Source organism: Contarinia nasturtii, unplaced genomic scaffold, assembly GCF_009176525.2.
Source record: "Contarinia nasturtii isolate CC-2019 unplaced genomic scaffold, AAFC_CNas_1.1 Cnas_scaffold_3175, whole genome shotgun sequence".
NCBI lineage: Eukaryota > Metazoa > Arthropoda > Insecta > Diptera > Cecidomyiidae > Contarinia > Contarinia nasturtii.
The window spans coordinates 859,740-875,926 of NW_022200487.1; the positions used below are offsets into that span (position 1 = coordinate 859,740).

At 31.9% G+C, this 16,187-nt stretch overlaps 1 protein-coding gene across 1 annotated transcript in view; it reads left to right on the forward strand.

Moving 5' to 3' along the window:
• Positions 1-7,330, forward strand: part of LOC116349843 (connectin) — a 109,679-nt gene extending 102,349 nt beyond the window's left edge. Inside the window, exons 5-7 of the mRNA XM_031781444.1 lie at positions 5,228-5,584; positions 5,700-6,273; positions 7,088-7,330. Coding sequence (XP_031637304.1) covers positions 5,325-5,584; positions 5,700-6,273; positions 7,088-7,330 — 1,077 coding nt within the window. The 5' untranslated portion in view covers positions 5,228-5,324. The remainder of the gene's footprint in view (positions 1-5,227; positions 5,585-5,699; positions 6,274-7,087) is intronic.
• The last annotated feature ends 8,857 nt before the right edge of the window (positions 7,331-16,187 follow it).

Genomic DNA, 16,187 nt, shown 5'->3' on the forward strand with positions numbered 1-16,187 from the left:
CGGGTCATAAAATTATTATTGTGGTCCTGTATTTGGATTGTTTCAAGAGAAATTCTATGTTAGTCACTGTGCAAGTGAAAGTTTGCATTGAAATATTTTATGCTGGCATACTTTAAGGGCAACCCTTCGTTATGCGATTCAAAAAGAGAGTGAAATTGAAATTTGAATAAACAGTTTAATAAGATTATGGAAAATGTCATGCGTGTGACAAGGCAGCGGTATTACGATGAAAAACAAACAAATATTCATAAAAAATGTTGTATCAAGGCAGAGAGATCAGATTTGCATGTCATTGACGAATTTAATTCTTTTCACGCTATACCGTTTAAAAAAATCACTGTACCGTAATGCTTGGAAAGGGACACGGGCAATATATTCAAGAAAAAAATCAACCAGAGAACTGGAATAATATCAGCAGCGATAGACAAATGCAAATAAACAATCATCAGTGAAAAATGTCGGTGTAATGCATTGTGCATACAGTTTATGTTTGTGCAGAATGTAAAACTTTCATCTATCACAGAAGTGTGAAAGAGAGCAATGCAGAAAGTCGCTGTTGAGACGCACACTTCCACAATAAAAACATCGACAAGATTTATATGTACGGTTTTTATCGAAAGATGATAGAATCATTCGGAACAAAAACACTGTGGCTCGACTGTCTGATTACATTGAAGCCCAGTGAGTCTTTGATTTTGGTTGTTTTGTGTCTGTATGTCGTTTGCTTTGAGTATGTTTTTGAAGCGTTCCGAGTCGCGTGGTCTCAATCGCTCTCGGTTACCTCTTAATCGCTTTTGATTTGCATGGTCGGATGATTCAGCATAAATTCAGCGTTATGCTTTTTTAAGTATGGTTTTCTACACACTTAGTTTTTTTTTTTCATCCAACACGTTTTTAACTCGATTGAAGTACGTGGCACTGTTTGCTAGTAGCTCGACGGCGATCATTTGCGATTGCTGATTCATTATGCATTTTCCCCATTATACGGGATTTTTCTCTTTTTGTGTTGTTTTGTATTCGGTCTTATTGTTTTAGCTGGTGCGAAATGATTTTCTTTCTCTTCGCCACTCACTGGCTGAAGTGATTGTGTGTTTTATCCTCTTACAACCTTTTCGTTTATGCTTGCTGCTGTTGCTGCCATTTAGGGCTTTATTCTCATCTGTATTTTGCAGTTCCCGTTTTATCCTCTTAAAATTTCATCTTGTTTTGTTTTTGTTTTTTTTTTTTCAATCATGCTTGTTGCTGTCGTTTCTCAACACAATCCATTTTCAAGTTAACGACCAAACAAAATCAGTCTGATTCTATATGTGTTTGTATAAGTGTGTATGTTTTAAAATCACAGCCATACGGTTCATAAACCATTTTGTTTTCATTCGAAACACATGCCCCGATTCTTTCTGTCATTCTACTTGATACCGTCTTGTAATTTCATTTCCAAACAATCAACGACACATATAAGCACCATTCCATCCCTGATGCACTGCCATGGATTTAATTCGATTTTCACTTTTCGAAAGCATTCACGATGCGTGTACATATATGCACGGAATTTTCGAGTGAGCTCATGTCTCGAGATTAGTGTTTGCATTTACTACATTTACGGAAAGTTTTTGAAAGTACTCAGTTGCCGGAGAGTAAGATGATTCACGTTCGAAATGGATAAGACATGATAAATTCAATGGACTGTACAATGTATACGGCATTTTGAGAATGTTTTTCTTCTTGAAATTTTTGAATAAAGGTAGCTGACTCATTATAAATCTGATTATTGAACGAAAGGGAAACTGAAAAATTCATCATTTTTCACCATTAAAAATTATGTGAGAAAACAAGTTGATGATTCGTTGATGTATTATTCTTGTTAATTCTTCTCAAGAAAAAAGTCTTTGTAGAATAAAAAACAAACGCCTCGAAAAATAGCTGCAAAATATTTTCTGGAAAAATTAAAAATATTTGCGACAGAATTTCGATCTAAACAATAAATATTTGAAAAGTCAAGCAAATGCAGTATGTATAGTAAATGTATGATTGAAAAGTGAAATGTTCTAATAAATAATTGTCATTTAATTAAAATATATTTGCTTGAATAGTAAAAAATAGTATGAAAAGGCACAAAAATACCATAAATTGGTGAGAAAAAAATTATTTAAAATGTATTTAATTGACCGTGCAATTGACAAACTGACAACTGTCGGCAGTCAACTGCTAGTATGTGTATTTTGGTAAAAACTATGACAAAATGTGTTGATTTTTCCAGTTAAAATTGGTGACGGTGAAAAATTTGGTGTGTGCACTTTTTGCCAATATTACTAAAGCTATGCATGTGGAAGTGCGTTTTTGTGCGCGTATGTGTAAAAATGTCCTACATGCCATCAGTGTTGACAAGCATTTTGAATAATCAATATACTATATGTAGCAGATTATATTCGCTTCATTGTCATCAACAGCGAATTTTGACAGAATTATCTACCTTTCGTTAGGTCAATTCTGTTGTTTTTCTTCATTTTTCTATCCAAATAAAGCCTTTGACATCTTTTATTTATATCTTTTGATTTCATGTTCTTATTTTTCCTTCTAGTGTAAAGTTATATTACGTTCACAGCAAGCTGTGACACTTACTGAGTTTTGTGCCCATTGGCCACCTGTTAAGTTTGTTTTTTGTATTATATAAATTAACAGCAAAAGTTAATTCATTGCGTAACAGTTGTTTTTCAATGCGATTTAACAAAAACTAACATCCGTGTAGAAAGCAAAAAAAAAAAGGTTGGACTCAGTGACATTAATCAATTAATTTATTTTGTTACTGGATTATTTATATTTTGAATAATCTATGCACAAAAACTTCCCAAAAGTCAATAGTTTTTTTTTTTTGCATTTTTTAAATGTCAGTTAAATTTTTCATAAAACATTGAACAAAAGCGTTATTACAAAGACGTGAGTTGCAGATGTTATTACCATGTTGACAGCAACCAAACTCAATGAATCGTTCATACTAATTGGGGTTACCGGAACGTACATTTAACGCATATTGTAATATTCAACAACGGAACAGGAAGCATGATTTTTCGCTTGATCGAAATGTTAGTTCGATTTTTCATTGATCATTATGCAAGGCAGTAAAAAAGACTCCCATTTTAATTTAAACAAAATATTTTAAATTTAAAGTAATAAAATATCAACGTTATGATGATTGACAATGGTAATATTCATCCCTTTCGATTGAATTAACACAGGGTGATATAAACTTCTCTCTTATTTACTTTCATAAGTTGTTCATTTGTTTTTTGGTCATTATTCATAACTAAAAATCAATTTGCATAAATAAATAACCTCTTTGCATATTGAATATTTGTTATTCAAATCATACAAAACAAAAGAAAGAAAAAAAACCAACTTTTATTTGGTTTTATCTAACTTATTTTTTATCTGATGTTTATAATTCATACTACAAATGTTTATTATTTTATGTTTGTTTGGCTTTAGTTAATATTACTACTACTATATGAATGCAAAATGTGATTGATCCATTATTTCCATTTAAAAAGTCATTTTGGTCAAATATAATAATTCATCAATTTATTATTATATATTCTTTAAAACGTGTCTTGTGACAATTGGTACACGTAGATAAAAATGAGTCAGCTTGACGTATACACATGTATGCATAATTGATGATGAGACACGTACAAAATTTCTTATGTAACATCATTCATTGTTAGTCTTACACTTACATTTAATTTACTGTCCTGATGACAATATCCATCCAACTTGACAGAATTCTCGTAAACTTTGTCCATTTATTCCAGACAAATAATCTGGATCGAGAAAATGTACGTCATTTGTAGAAGCAACAGCAGAACTAGATTCAATTATGCGGTACAATATGTAAATGTATGCTATCAAATGAATAGCAAAATAACTGCACTTGGGGCCAATATCATTCTATGCAAATTATCGCTTTTCATAAAATATTCAGACGTATTCAATAAAAGCTGAATATCAACTACTAAATTTAAAATGATATTGACAAATGCAATATATGTAGTTGTTACTGTTGAATTTTGGAATGAAAAATGAAAATAATGGCATATGGAGTGCATGCAGGTTGTAGCTGTAGCTAAAGAATGAGTACTTAAATATTTAGTTTGAACGTTAGAATTGAGTCCTCTAACCGCAACAAAATGTTCGACGCGTATATTTCAATATCGATCTTTCCCGAGTGTATGTGTTTTGGATTTGCTTGAATCTTTAACACCCATTATTCTGAAAATGTGAGCATTTACAATTCAATGGGTCAACGTACTTGCGCATAATACCTCACGGCATAATAGCTGCATTATCCAATTTATCAACGATAAATTGCATGTCTTCTATCTGCCCGCTGTCCATTTATTATTATTGTTATTATTATATTTAGGTTTATTTATCATTCGTATCAAATATGGTTAAGTTACATAATACGGGTTTTAACAATATATCCACAGAAAGAAAATATCAGCTGACGCTATACGCAAAACCGACTGGTACGTGCGCTTATACGTTTTTACATCTTTTACATCTATTACCATACGATTTTTCGACTGTGCGAAGATACGCACAAAGAGTAACGAATCAGTCGAAAAATCGTATGGTCACTAGATGTAAAAGATGTAAAAACGTATGAGCGCACGTACCAGTCGGTTTTGCGTATAGCGTCGGCTGATATTTTCTTACTGTGTCGGAAATATGTAAAATGCTGTATTCTAAAGGCCAATTATCTTATGGCCTCGTCAAGATGGTGATTGAAATGTTTGAATGTGACACATAAATGAATAGGTCAGTTGACTGGATTTATAAGATACGAAGAAATACGCTGTAGAAAATTTTGAATTGTGCAAACTGCAGACGGAAGATATGTCATATTTTATCAATCACTCCACTTTGGAAAGACATTTTTTAATTTTATATGATAATATTCTTTTAGAAAACTTTATTTTAAAAATAAGAATAATGATTGAGAGCGTAGGCTATAGTCGTCCTGACTCGTAACCGACATATATAAATGGAAAACTCGACCATGAATATATCATCCTAGTGGTGATTGTCAAAGTAGTATTAACACATCAATTATCTGCGATTTCAATTGACATTGACAACATTCCTATATATAATTTTAGAAACAGTACTTTCAACGTAATCAACAAATTATCACCACCATGCATTAATCTCGTTTTATTTCCCTTTTCAGTTTGAACGGATAATAACAGGAACAAAAGTATAACCAAAGCAAAAGTTTGTGTGTGGAGAACCACATCAATCTCCCGAAACTCCCTCCGAAAACCAAAATGACGTTAATAGTCAAGCGACATATTGCATTGATGCTGGTGATAATGTGTGTCGTGTGTACAATTGAAAGCACACACGATCGCAATCAAAGTACCCGAAGACGTGACAGGCCAACAGTCACTACGACAAATAATTTGTGCGAAAAAGGCGCTGATATGAAATTGATGTGCCATTGCAACCAAGACCATTATAATAAAAAAATCAACGACGTCGATTGCTTATTATTGCATGAAGATATTGCACAATCGGATTCATCTTGGTATGTATAAATGAAAAAACCGTTTTTCTTCTCTCTATATATTAATCTATGGAAAATCAAAGTGCAATTAGTTGGCATCTGAACGCAACATATAAATTTTCTTTTCATTCAACAGGTATGCCTTTAACAGTCATCCCCATATAAAGCATATTCAGTTGACAGTTACGAAACATGGCTACTTGGGCTATCTTCCCATTGATGTTTTTCGAAGACAACGCGACTTACAAACGCTAAACATTCAGTATGGAAATATTCGTGAGATCCCGTCCAATGCATTCAGCAATTTAACGCGAATACATAATATTACATTGAAACACAACCAGATCGAAGTATTGAACGCATTTTCATTTGCCAACCATCCGGAACTCATCGAACTTAATCTACAATTAAATGAAATTATCAACATTAATCGATTGGCCTTTGTCAATTTACCCAAATTAGATGAATTAGTTTTAAGCAACAACAATATTTCAACATTGCCAAACGACGCATTCGTCAATATTACCAATCTTAATAAATTGAGATTGAATGATAATTTATTGCTGGTATTAACACGTGACGTATTCAAAGGATTGGGAAAATTACAACAACTTGACTTGAGCGTAAATAATTTAAAAAGTCTGAGTGATGGCGTATTTGCGGAATTATGGAGTCTACAGGAACTTTATTTGGAAAATAACAGTCTTGAAGTAAGTGAGCAAGTTTGTAAACTGTCAACATTTTATTGTAAATCATAGATATTTTGGTACAAAGTTCAATTGACATCGATTATTTTGTTTGGAAGCGTCTGCATAATTTTATCAAGTAATTACTACTGATTGAATCTATTATTTCGACTTATTACTTGGGGTATTTGAATGGTATTCGTTATTTTTTTCATTATCAATTAATTTTTGGAAATGTTCATTAATGTCCGATAGAAATGGAACTTGGCTCATTAAAAATAATTGGGTAATTATTTATGCTGTCATTTGAATGCGAATCAAATACAAACGTATTTAGTTCAAATAAAATGATCAAGTTGAAGAGTGAAAATGTGATTTTGTTAGTTTGGAAATAGTTTGATGTCTGTTGGCTCTTCGCACAAATGGGTTCCTGACATTAATTTACATTTAACTAACAAGATACAAAGTCGCTAATGAATTAAAATCAACTTGTAAGTTCACTCTATTTGCTTATCAGTCAGATGCATAGTGTAGAGAATCGTTCTAGAAAGAATTTTCATCATAGTTTTTATAAATAGTCATTTGCATTTCCAGTTTTGTATCATCGAGAGCTTTCCATTTATGTAAAATAACGAACAAAAATAAACATTTTACTGAATGAAAAGCCAATGGTAATTTTACGTCCGTATTTATTTAGGTATTTTTGGTCCCTTTGAGTTAGTTTTTTATGTGGTTTTGGTTTTCATTCGACGCGATTTTCAATCATTTATCAATGTCTATGTATTTTCACTTATGTTATTTATGTTTTTTTTTCATATCTCTGCTTCATATAAAACAGCGCATTTCCGAACGAGCTTTCGATGGTTTGAATAATTTACGCATTCTCAATTTGCAAAATAACAAAATCACTATGTTGGAGAATGGAGTATTTAGCACGGTACCAGCAGTGACTACATTGAATTTGAATAATAATCTGTTAGAATGGTTAACCTACACAACTATTCTGCCAATCATGGATAATTTGGTCAACAATACAGCCAGCGTTTTGTCGATTTCGGGTAAGTGTTGTTTTTTGTTTTAAATTGGCCAGTCAAAATTGATAACATGTGTATAAGTTATTTTCGTCCATTCATTTGCATTATTATGTCGATATTGAATCACGCATTTAATTGAAAACATTGAACCATAGAAAATTCCCGTCTATACGTATTTGAATTCTATAATTATTATTTTTTTATTGTATAAACTCATTTCAATAAATTATTATGAATGATTAGCAATGTACAATGGGTGATCGATCTAAGTTTGGAATGCAAATTAATTTCCTTCATTGATCCACATCACATCGTGGTGTGGCATAAATGGAGCGTAAGCATTTAATCAGTATAATTTCAAATGTTTTCAATTTTCAAATAAAAATTAAATTTAGCATTAAATGTACAAGTTTTGATAACGAAGATATATTGTTCTATAATTAATCATTGAAAATTTAATGTGGCTAAGTTGTATGGATTGTGTCAACAAACTGGCGGAATTAGTTCACGTGCGCGCAAATTCCAACGAAAACCAAACCAAAACTCAATTTGCCATCTAAATTTGACAGCGTTTTCTCGCTAACATTATCATTAGCCAAAGTAAATTAGTATAATTGAATGACCATTTTTCCTCACGCTGTGTGACACATATCCAATATACGAGTGCGCAAAAACTATGGCTAAATGAATTAATTCTGAAAAATGTTGTTCGCTCTAAAATTAAATAAAGATCGAATAAAAATATTACGTGCAAATTGAATTAGCTGTAATTTTGTGTAAAATTGAACCGCGATGACAAGTGTCTGTGCCCAATATCTGCAGTGCTAATTTTCCTCAGTAAAGTGGTTTGAATTGAGGGAAAATTAAATTAATATCATTTAATTATACATTTCTACTGAAACACAAATTGAATATTCTGTTTGTAATGCGATTATGATGTCTGGGTGTAGTTTCCGATATATTGGCGACAGATAACTACATGTATTTGCTTGTCATCACTTTAAAAAGATGTTTCTCTCTTGGCCAAATCAGCTCTCATGACATGCAAGCAATGCTGTTTCTGATGCGTTTGCTAAATAATGAATTTTTAATCCATTTTTATTCTGTTCCTACATGTGACACGCACAATTAAACAATTTAAAATCAATAATTATGAAAATGTTCTATGAGTGTATGTGTGCTTGGCATATTATTGTTATTATTATTTCATGAAGCATTGTCACATATGGACTAAATAATTTGATTGTGCCAAATACAGCTGCATACACTTCTACCTCATGCATTATCATAGTTTTGACCGCACACGCGTAATTGTTTGTGCAAAATTCTAATTTGATGGCATATATTGTTTCCACATTGACTTCATTGATGTGCGAGAAAGAAAATAGAGGACAAATAAATATTCAGTGCGGTCGCAAAACTGAAACATCATCAAACTAACAAAACTCATTTGTATCGCCAACATTGGTAAACATTTATTCTCATTTGAATAAGTTTTTTTTGTGTGTCAAAATTAAGCGTTTCGATTCAAATATTCAACGAAAACGACCGACAGTTTTGAAAACAAAGACCACCATTGTTGTTTTTCCATCCTGCTGGATGTGTTTTGTTGTCCATGGGCAAATATTTTGTTTCGTTAATTGTTTGTGTCGCATGAAACATTTTGAAATTTTTATGATTTGTACTAGATGTGGCAATTTGTTTACGCACAAATGCATCCAATTTGCGAAACACATATTTTCTAAATCCATTTCATTATACCTATGATTGTATATTCATATGCTGGTAACAGCTTAACGAATCTGTTGGTTTAATCCAACTGTGTCGAATCGATGTTTACATAATTGAATGCTAGCTAGCACATTCCTGTAATGCCTCATTTGAATTACATTTCATTTATTTTAAATTATTGTGGCACAACATTTCAAATTGATTTCATTTTTGTTTCCTTTGCGTTTCGAACACAAATTCGTTTTTCAATTTTACTCAAAATACTACTCCATAGTTGATTTTGTGCCGATTTAAAACATTCTTCTCGAAAGTTTTAATTTTCACTTATGCGACAAGTTTTTTTAAAGGAAGACGGTGACAAAAAGAAAAGTGCTGGTGTAACTTCTTTTTGCAATTGAGCCTTATAGTAATTAGTTGCACCATGCATATAATTATAAAGTTGGTCGACGTGTTTTTATACCAAACAAAAACTTTGCAACTAGTTGAACTTTAACGCATTTTCAAGCGGAAACTCTGTCATCAAAATATACTATTAGTTACTAGTTACGGAAATGCACCAATATTACACGCATACAAACCATACTTCTTAATTTTCGTGCAGATGTGAGAAACTATTTTCATTTGCTCATTGATATAGTTTTCATCGCTTTGACTGTTTGCCATGTGTGTCATAACTCTTCATAAAATTGATTCAAGCGATCTTTTTCATATTATTTCCATATATTTATTGCGTGGGAAGTGAAAATAGAATTTAGCACATGGAAAATTTCAAGTGTATAAATTAAGAAAATGTTTGTCGTCACATACACACACAAAATCATTGCTACAAAAGCAAATGAGGATGTGAAAAAACTAAACAGAAGAAAGCTCATAAAATACAGAATTTACACACCGCGCAAGTACCAAACAGAAATTGTGGTGCTTATGATTGCTTTATGCTTGTGCAAGCATGTGACTTGCTGTTTTATTAATCAAATAATTGTTATTATTTCATTTGTTTGGAATTTTCTTTCGCATTTGGGAACTTAATTTCATTTCCATTTGCAATGCCAGCGCAACGATATCGCTCCAAAACAAATAATTAGAGGTGTCATACGCATACGTACATGTGTTCGAATACCAAAGGCAATATCACACCCGAAAACGATAATTTGTGATATTGTTGAGCCGAACAAATTAGATATATGCCCGTATTTCAGTGCTGATTGCTGCACATATATAGTACATACCCCATATATTCTTTAAGTTGTTAAACAAATAATAAACGTCCCAAACTTATTCCTTTTTATGTTGAAATGCTTAAGACAAATATTATATATTATGTTAGTATACATGTGTCTTGCATGCTTACCACACACATATATCAAGTGCACGTATATGGAAAAAGTTCGTGAGTGTCTGTGTGTGCTACCTTTAAATTATAATATTAAATCAGGGTGGAAAATGAATTCGGTGCTACCGATGGTTTTCCGTGGTAAAGAGATGAAATCGCACTAAGATTCTGTTTGTTACACGCCATATCATCATAGCGGCTTCTTCTATATTCACGAATACGGAAACCTTGTCGAAATAGTGACAATAATTTTCATTTCGTTTAAGTTTAATCAACAACAAATGACAGTCAAATGAGAGAAGAAAAAACCATAAAAGCTTACCCGCAGCGCACGACATACACACAAAACCACGACACATTGATTCGATTTACCCAAAGATAACGCAATTTTATACAAAATATAACATTTCGTTTATGTGATAGTGGCAATACAAACACAAAACCGAGCTGACACATTTGAATCATCGTTCGCATTTACACGTGGTTTCAGTAGCACATTGTTGATGAAATTACGACAAAAAACGTCTACGTGACGTTACTGATGGTGGATGTGGTGATAGAAAATAAAAGGGAAACGCGAAATAGAACCTGTGTTTTTGAAACCAATGGACCATTGGCAATGGTTATAGATGATGATCAAAAATTCGATTGGACACTTTGGTTGTATATTTCGAATCGTATCAGTATCAAATAAGTTTCAAATTTGATTGTCAATTGATTTGACCTTGCAATATTGAAAAATTTATTAGGCATTCAACTATAGTTAATTTGAATCAATAAACTGTTTCGACATTTCAACAAGTTTAACAAGTTTTGAGCACATTTACATTCTATTTACACTTTTATAAAGTCTTACATTGAAAAACCACTTGATTCGGTATGGGTTTTCGTATGTTTAGATTCGTTACGCAATTCCATTAATTACAACAATTTAATTAAAATAACTGGAAGGAAGGACTTGAATGCAGTCGTAACCAGTACCTTGTAATGAGGTTTACATCTACTTTATAGTTCCGCTTTCTTTGGACTACAAAATCTACTTATCAGAAGATACTTGAGTTTCTGCTTGTCAAATACAAAAAATACTGTCTTACTGGAAAAAGTGTTTTCTATTCTTAAATAGATGTGGAAACTTGAAGAGACTTTAGTTTTTCAATGAAAACGAAGTAGAATTGATTGAAAATGCAACAATGCAAGTGGTTATGAATTACTTATTATTATTATTCTTGCTTTCCGTCCATCAGTCGAGCATTGTTTACTTTTAATCTAAGTTTCATTGTTCCTTTTGATATTAAATACGAAACAACTGAGACGCTTGTTGAAAACTATATTGAAGCTCAAAATAAAATGAATTTCTAGTTGTGAAAAAGAACTCACAAAATGTCTCATTTTCAAAAGCATCTAAAGATTTTGCACGTTATTGACGAAGCGAATGAGAATAAAATAAAATTTGAGCGCGAAAAATAATTTCACTAGAAAGTGCTCAAAGGCAAACTCAACGGTGAACCACGAACACCGGAGAGGCGAATATCCGCATTGGTACATCGGTGCAAGTCATCTTCTTTATCATTCCTATTTGAAGACACGTAGTTATAGATTCCATAGTTACTCTCAAATATTTTATTCACAATTCTCGTTTTGTATGGTGCCATTTCTATATGCCAAAATTTACCATCGCATTTATCAAGTTTGATATGAAAACCCAAATAAATGGATGCGAGAAAAGAGCACCTTTCTTCTTTACGTTTCTTGTCACTATCATCAAGCGTTAAACTATATTAGCTGAGGATGGCTTACGCATCACTGCTATTTGTGGGAATTTCCTGTGGTCAACAATACTTTTACAACTTTGTCAAATGAATCTATTTATTCTCATGTACTCAATACAATATTTGATACTGTTACTGATATTCTTGAACCCCAAAGCACGGCAGTGACAAAAATCGACCGAAGCGCTCGCATCGGTTGCCAGATGAACTATAGCAACCCTATGGGTTGCTGGTACAAATTTGTGCCATTATTGAGCACGAATTTGTGCCATTATTCAATGCTGCGTTGCCCAACTGTCACTACTGCCATGCTTTGTTGAACCCATTGCTTCAATGCATGGTGCTTTAAAATGAATTTTTTTCAACACTGTTGTTCGGATATTGCATTGCAGAAATACACCGGACAATATTTTGTACCAAATTTCTCTCTTCTTCTTCATTTTTGTTCATATTTCGATACATTGATATATGTATAGAAAGACGCACATTGTTTCCCATTTTCAGCAAAACCAATTAATTTCACATCATTGACCTCAATGTTGTTGTGACTGTTGTTTGCCAAGCGATTGCAAAACTGTTATCGTCGTTTTTTATTTTATTTTCTTCTACTCTTTTAATTTGTTTTTATTTAAAAGCAAAACTTAAATAAATTGTATGGGATTTTTTTTATAAAGAATATATCGTTGAACCATCTTGACGAAAGAAGTGGAAAATTTTCAAACAACCAAGTCATACGCTTCATCGTTTGTCTTTTACACAGACTCACTCAAAAAAGAATATGGTTTCATGTTAGGAGCAGAAAGAAATCATACGCATTGACGTGTAATATCACTTTAAACATTATATATCAGCCTGCTGTGAAAGAGCAAGAGCTCTTACTGTTCAGTTATATGCACACAGGAATTTTCTGCTTGAAAAAACACATAATATTACATGAGTTAACAGCAGACACCGATGTGAACAATGGCAGTTAGATTCGGAAGCGACGCATACACACATTGACTTCCTTTTGAGCGTATGCAGAGTTGAGATGGGAACGAACAACTTCACATATGGCTTGAAACATCTTGTTGCTTTAAAAAAGGAAATCCTTTAACAAAAAAGAGAATAACGTGCTTATTTTATTTTTTTATTTCGTTGAATTTAGTAACGTTTATCATTTTTTTTATGAAACGCACATTTGACTCTGCATTTTGCATATACTGCTACCGCTCTCATATTTTGATTATTGCGGCTTCATCGGTTGATCTAAAAATGCTTCAATTTGATTTTGCCTCTCTTGATTGAATGAGCATTTTTTTATGAATAGAGAAAGTTTTTATTTGTCAAAATTAAAAATTGTAAGAAAATAACAAGGATAGACGATTCAAAGTGTAAAAATAGAATCATCGTAATTGATTTCATCTCGTATTTATTGAAGCCACCGAATATGCCAAATTATGGAGTTGGTGCTCGAAGAATTCAAAATTTATTCATTTTATATGATGTGCTTTGGTTATAGTGAGAGACGAAAGAAGCGTAAAATTAACAGCGCATGTATTCTTTTTTGCTCTCGACGGCAATGTTTTCGAATCAAAGAATATTGCACTTTTTTTGTGAAGTTCCAAAGATTTAAATGGCAAAAAATATTTTTAAACTTTTCTAGCAGGTATTTGAAGTCATCGTCACGTTGATGACAATAAAATGTGAATAATCATATTTATACAAAAAATCTTTTATTCTTGACTTTTTGCTATATTTACCTTGATTTTAAATGGACAAGATAGCAATGGATTGAATTAAGTATTTATGCGAAATGACATACAGAAGCATCATGATTACGTTGAAAGTTCTTATTACATTCAAAACCATCCGGTAACTTTTCCAAATAATCATATTGTGACGTGTATGGTTTACTCCGTTTTCATCTGCTTTCTCTCTCTCTTTCTCCCTCTTCTTCTTCACAAGGAATAAATGAAATTGAATAATGTGTGGATTCAGTTTTATGAAAAATTCTAAAGAAAGAAAAGTATGCCATTGTATGCAACACTACAGTAAAATAAAAACTAAGTTGCTAACTATGTATGCAAAGAAATGCAAGAAAATTTTCAGGATATTTAATCATTTGCTTGAGAAAAACATTCAAAACTGTTATACAGGAGAAAGAGTAAGGAAACAAAACGTAATCACAAACATGATTTAAAACAAGATTCCGTTCAAGTGTCATGCACATTCAAACACAATGGAATCATAAAATATAAATTATTCATGAATCACAATCAATGCACCGCACCGCCAGCAATAACTCATACAATAATTGTCCTAATAGTTTATTTTTTTTTTCTTTTTTCAGATAAGAAAAAGAAAATGAAGTTGAAGAAAAAGTTAGCCAAAGAAACTGATTCGATAGGAATCATTTACTTTTACATGGCATATTTTAAGGTTTTCCTACATAATAATAATACGGTACGAAGTTGCGATAACGACACGCTGCATATACTGCTATACCTGCTATACGTAAATTTTCACTTCACATAACGTGTAGTTATTATGAGAAGTTGAATTGCGACGGAAAAACGTCCAACTGAATTACGCGTAGTACAAATCTAAATAAAAAATCATTTGGTTGGAAAATTAAAAAGAAGAAAACACAAAAAAGAGAGAAAAATAGTTTTCTTTTTCGAAATTCCATTTCTAGTATTTTCAGAATTTTATTGGACATGATATGAAATGTGAATGCGCGTGCAAAAGAGTTGACAGAAAACGTGCTTCATGAATTAATAGCATAGTTATGCCTTCTTATGGCTTCTGCTCGTTAAAAATCAATTCAACTTGATAGTTGAAAAATTATATTTTATTTCTTAAATGAGAGGCAAAGGAAGAGAAATAATGGAACAGAAAGAAATTAAGTGGCATAAAAAAAGAAATATGCATTTCATTTGGTTTATTAGTGCTTTTCTGTTGTGCAAATAAAAATCAAGTTTCATTTTGTAACCGCCTAGACCATTGGCATCTGCTTATAAATGCACGAAAAACCATATTGCACGTGACTTTGTTGCTATTTTTTGAATTAATTGGTAGCTTTCTTCGGTTTGTGCTATAATACACTGTGCGTCAATTTCTATTGAAATCAGAAAAATATAAAATTGAAAGAATAAGTGCATTTTTGTTTGAAAATCATTTTTCAATTCATAAAATCAAAGACTAAAATCGTATGTCATTAGTTTTGTCCAGTTGGTATATACCATAAAATCCCACACACAATAGAATGAAAAAGAACCATGTTCATAGACTATTTTGGCTATTTTTATACGGAGGTTCATAAATACCCATCACAGGTTCGTGATAGATAATGGAAATCAATTGCCACAATGAATTAATATTTTCAGTTAATCCATTTAAAAGTTTTGTTAATGGAAATTACTATTTCAATGGTAAGTGAGTTGGAAATTAGGAACATTGAAAGGAAAAATAGAAAGTTTTGTTGAACTTTTTTTACCCTTAGAACACTTTCAAATGGTTTTATTCATGTTTTTGTGTTATAATGAGCTCTCATTTGTGATATACATATATTGTTTGTAATTTTTCATGTGGTTTGAAGACACGGGGCAATATAAAAAAATATAGCTTATGCTCATTATTATATGTTTATCGAGCATATAGATTAGAGGCAATTAAACGTATAAAGCATAAAGATTGAATGCTTGCATATGCATAGTATTCTAGCAAAATAGGAATTATATTCGTTATCAATTGATATATAGGAAAGTGGAGAGCCTCCATTTCAACAATATTATTTGTCATGAACATGCACTTTTAATATTCATGTTCATCTGAACAGAACCATGAAAATATTATCAATACACAAAAACAACGTCAACAACAGCACAAACAACAGTCCCCAAACAAAGGCAAATATACGCCGAGGGAAATATGGCTACAGTTTTTCATTGACTGAGTTGGATTTATTTTATTGGGATGACGCAATTTCTTTGTCTAATGAACGAAGCGCTTTCTCTTCAATTGAAATTAATATATGTTTCCTATGTTTTGAGCAAATACAATACATATAGCATACAGAAAAATAGCGAG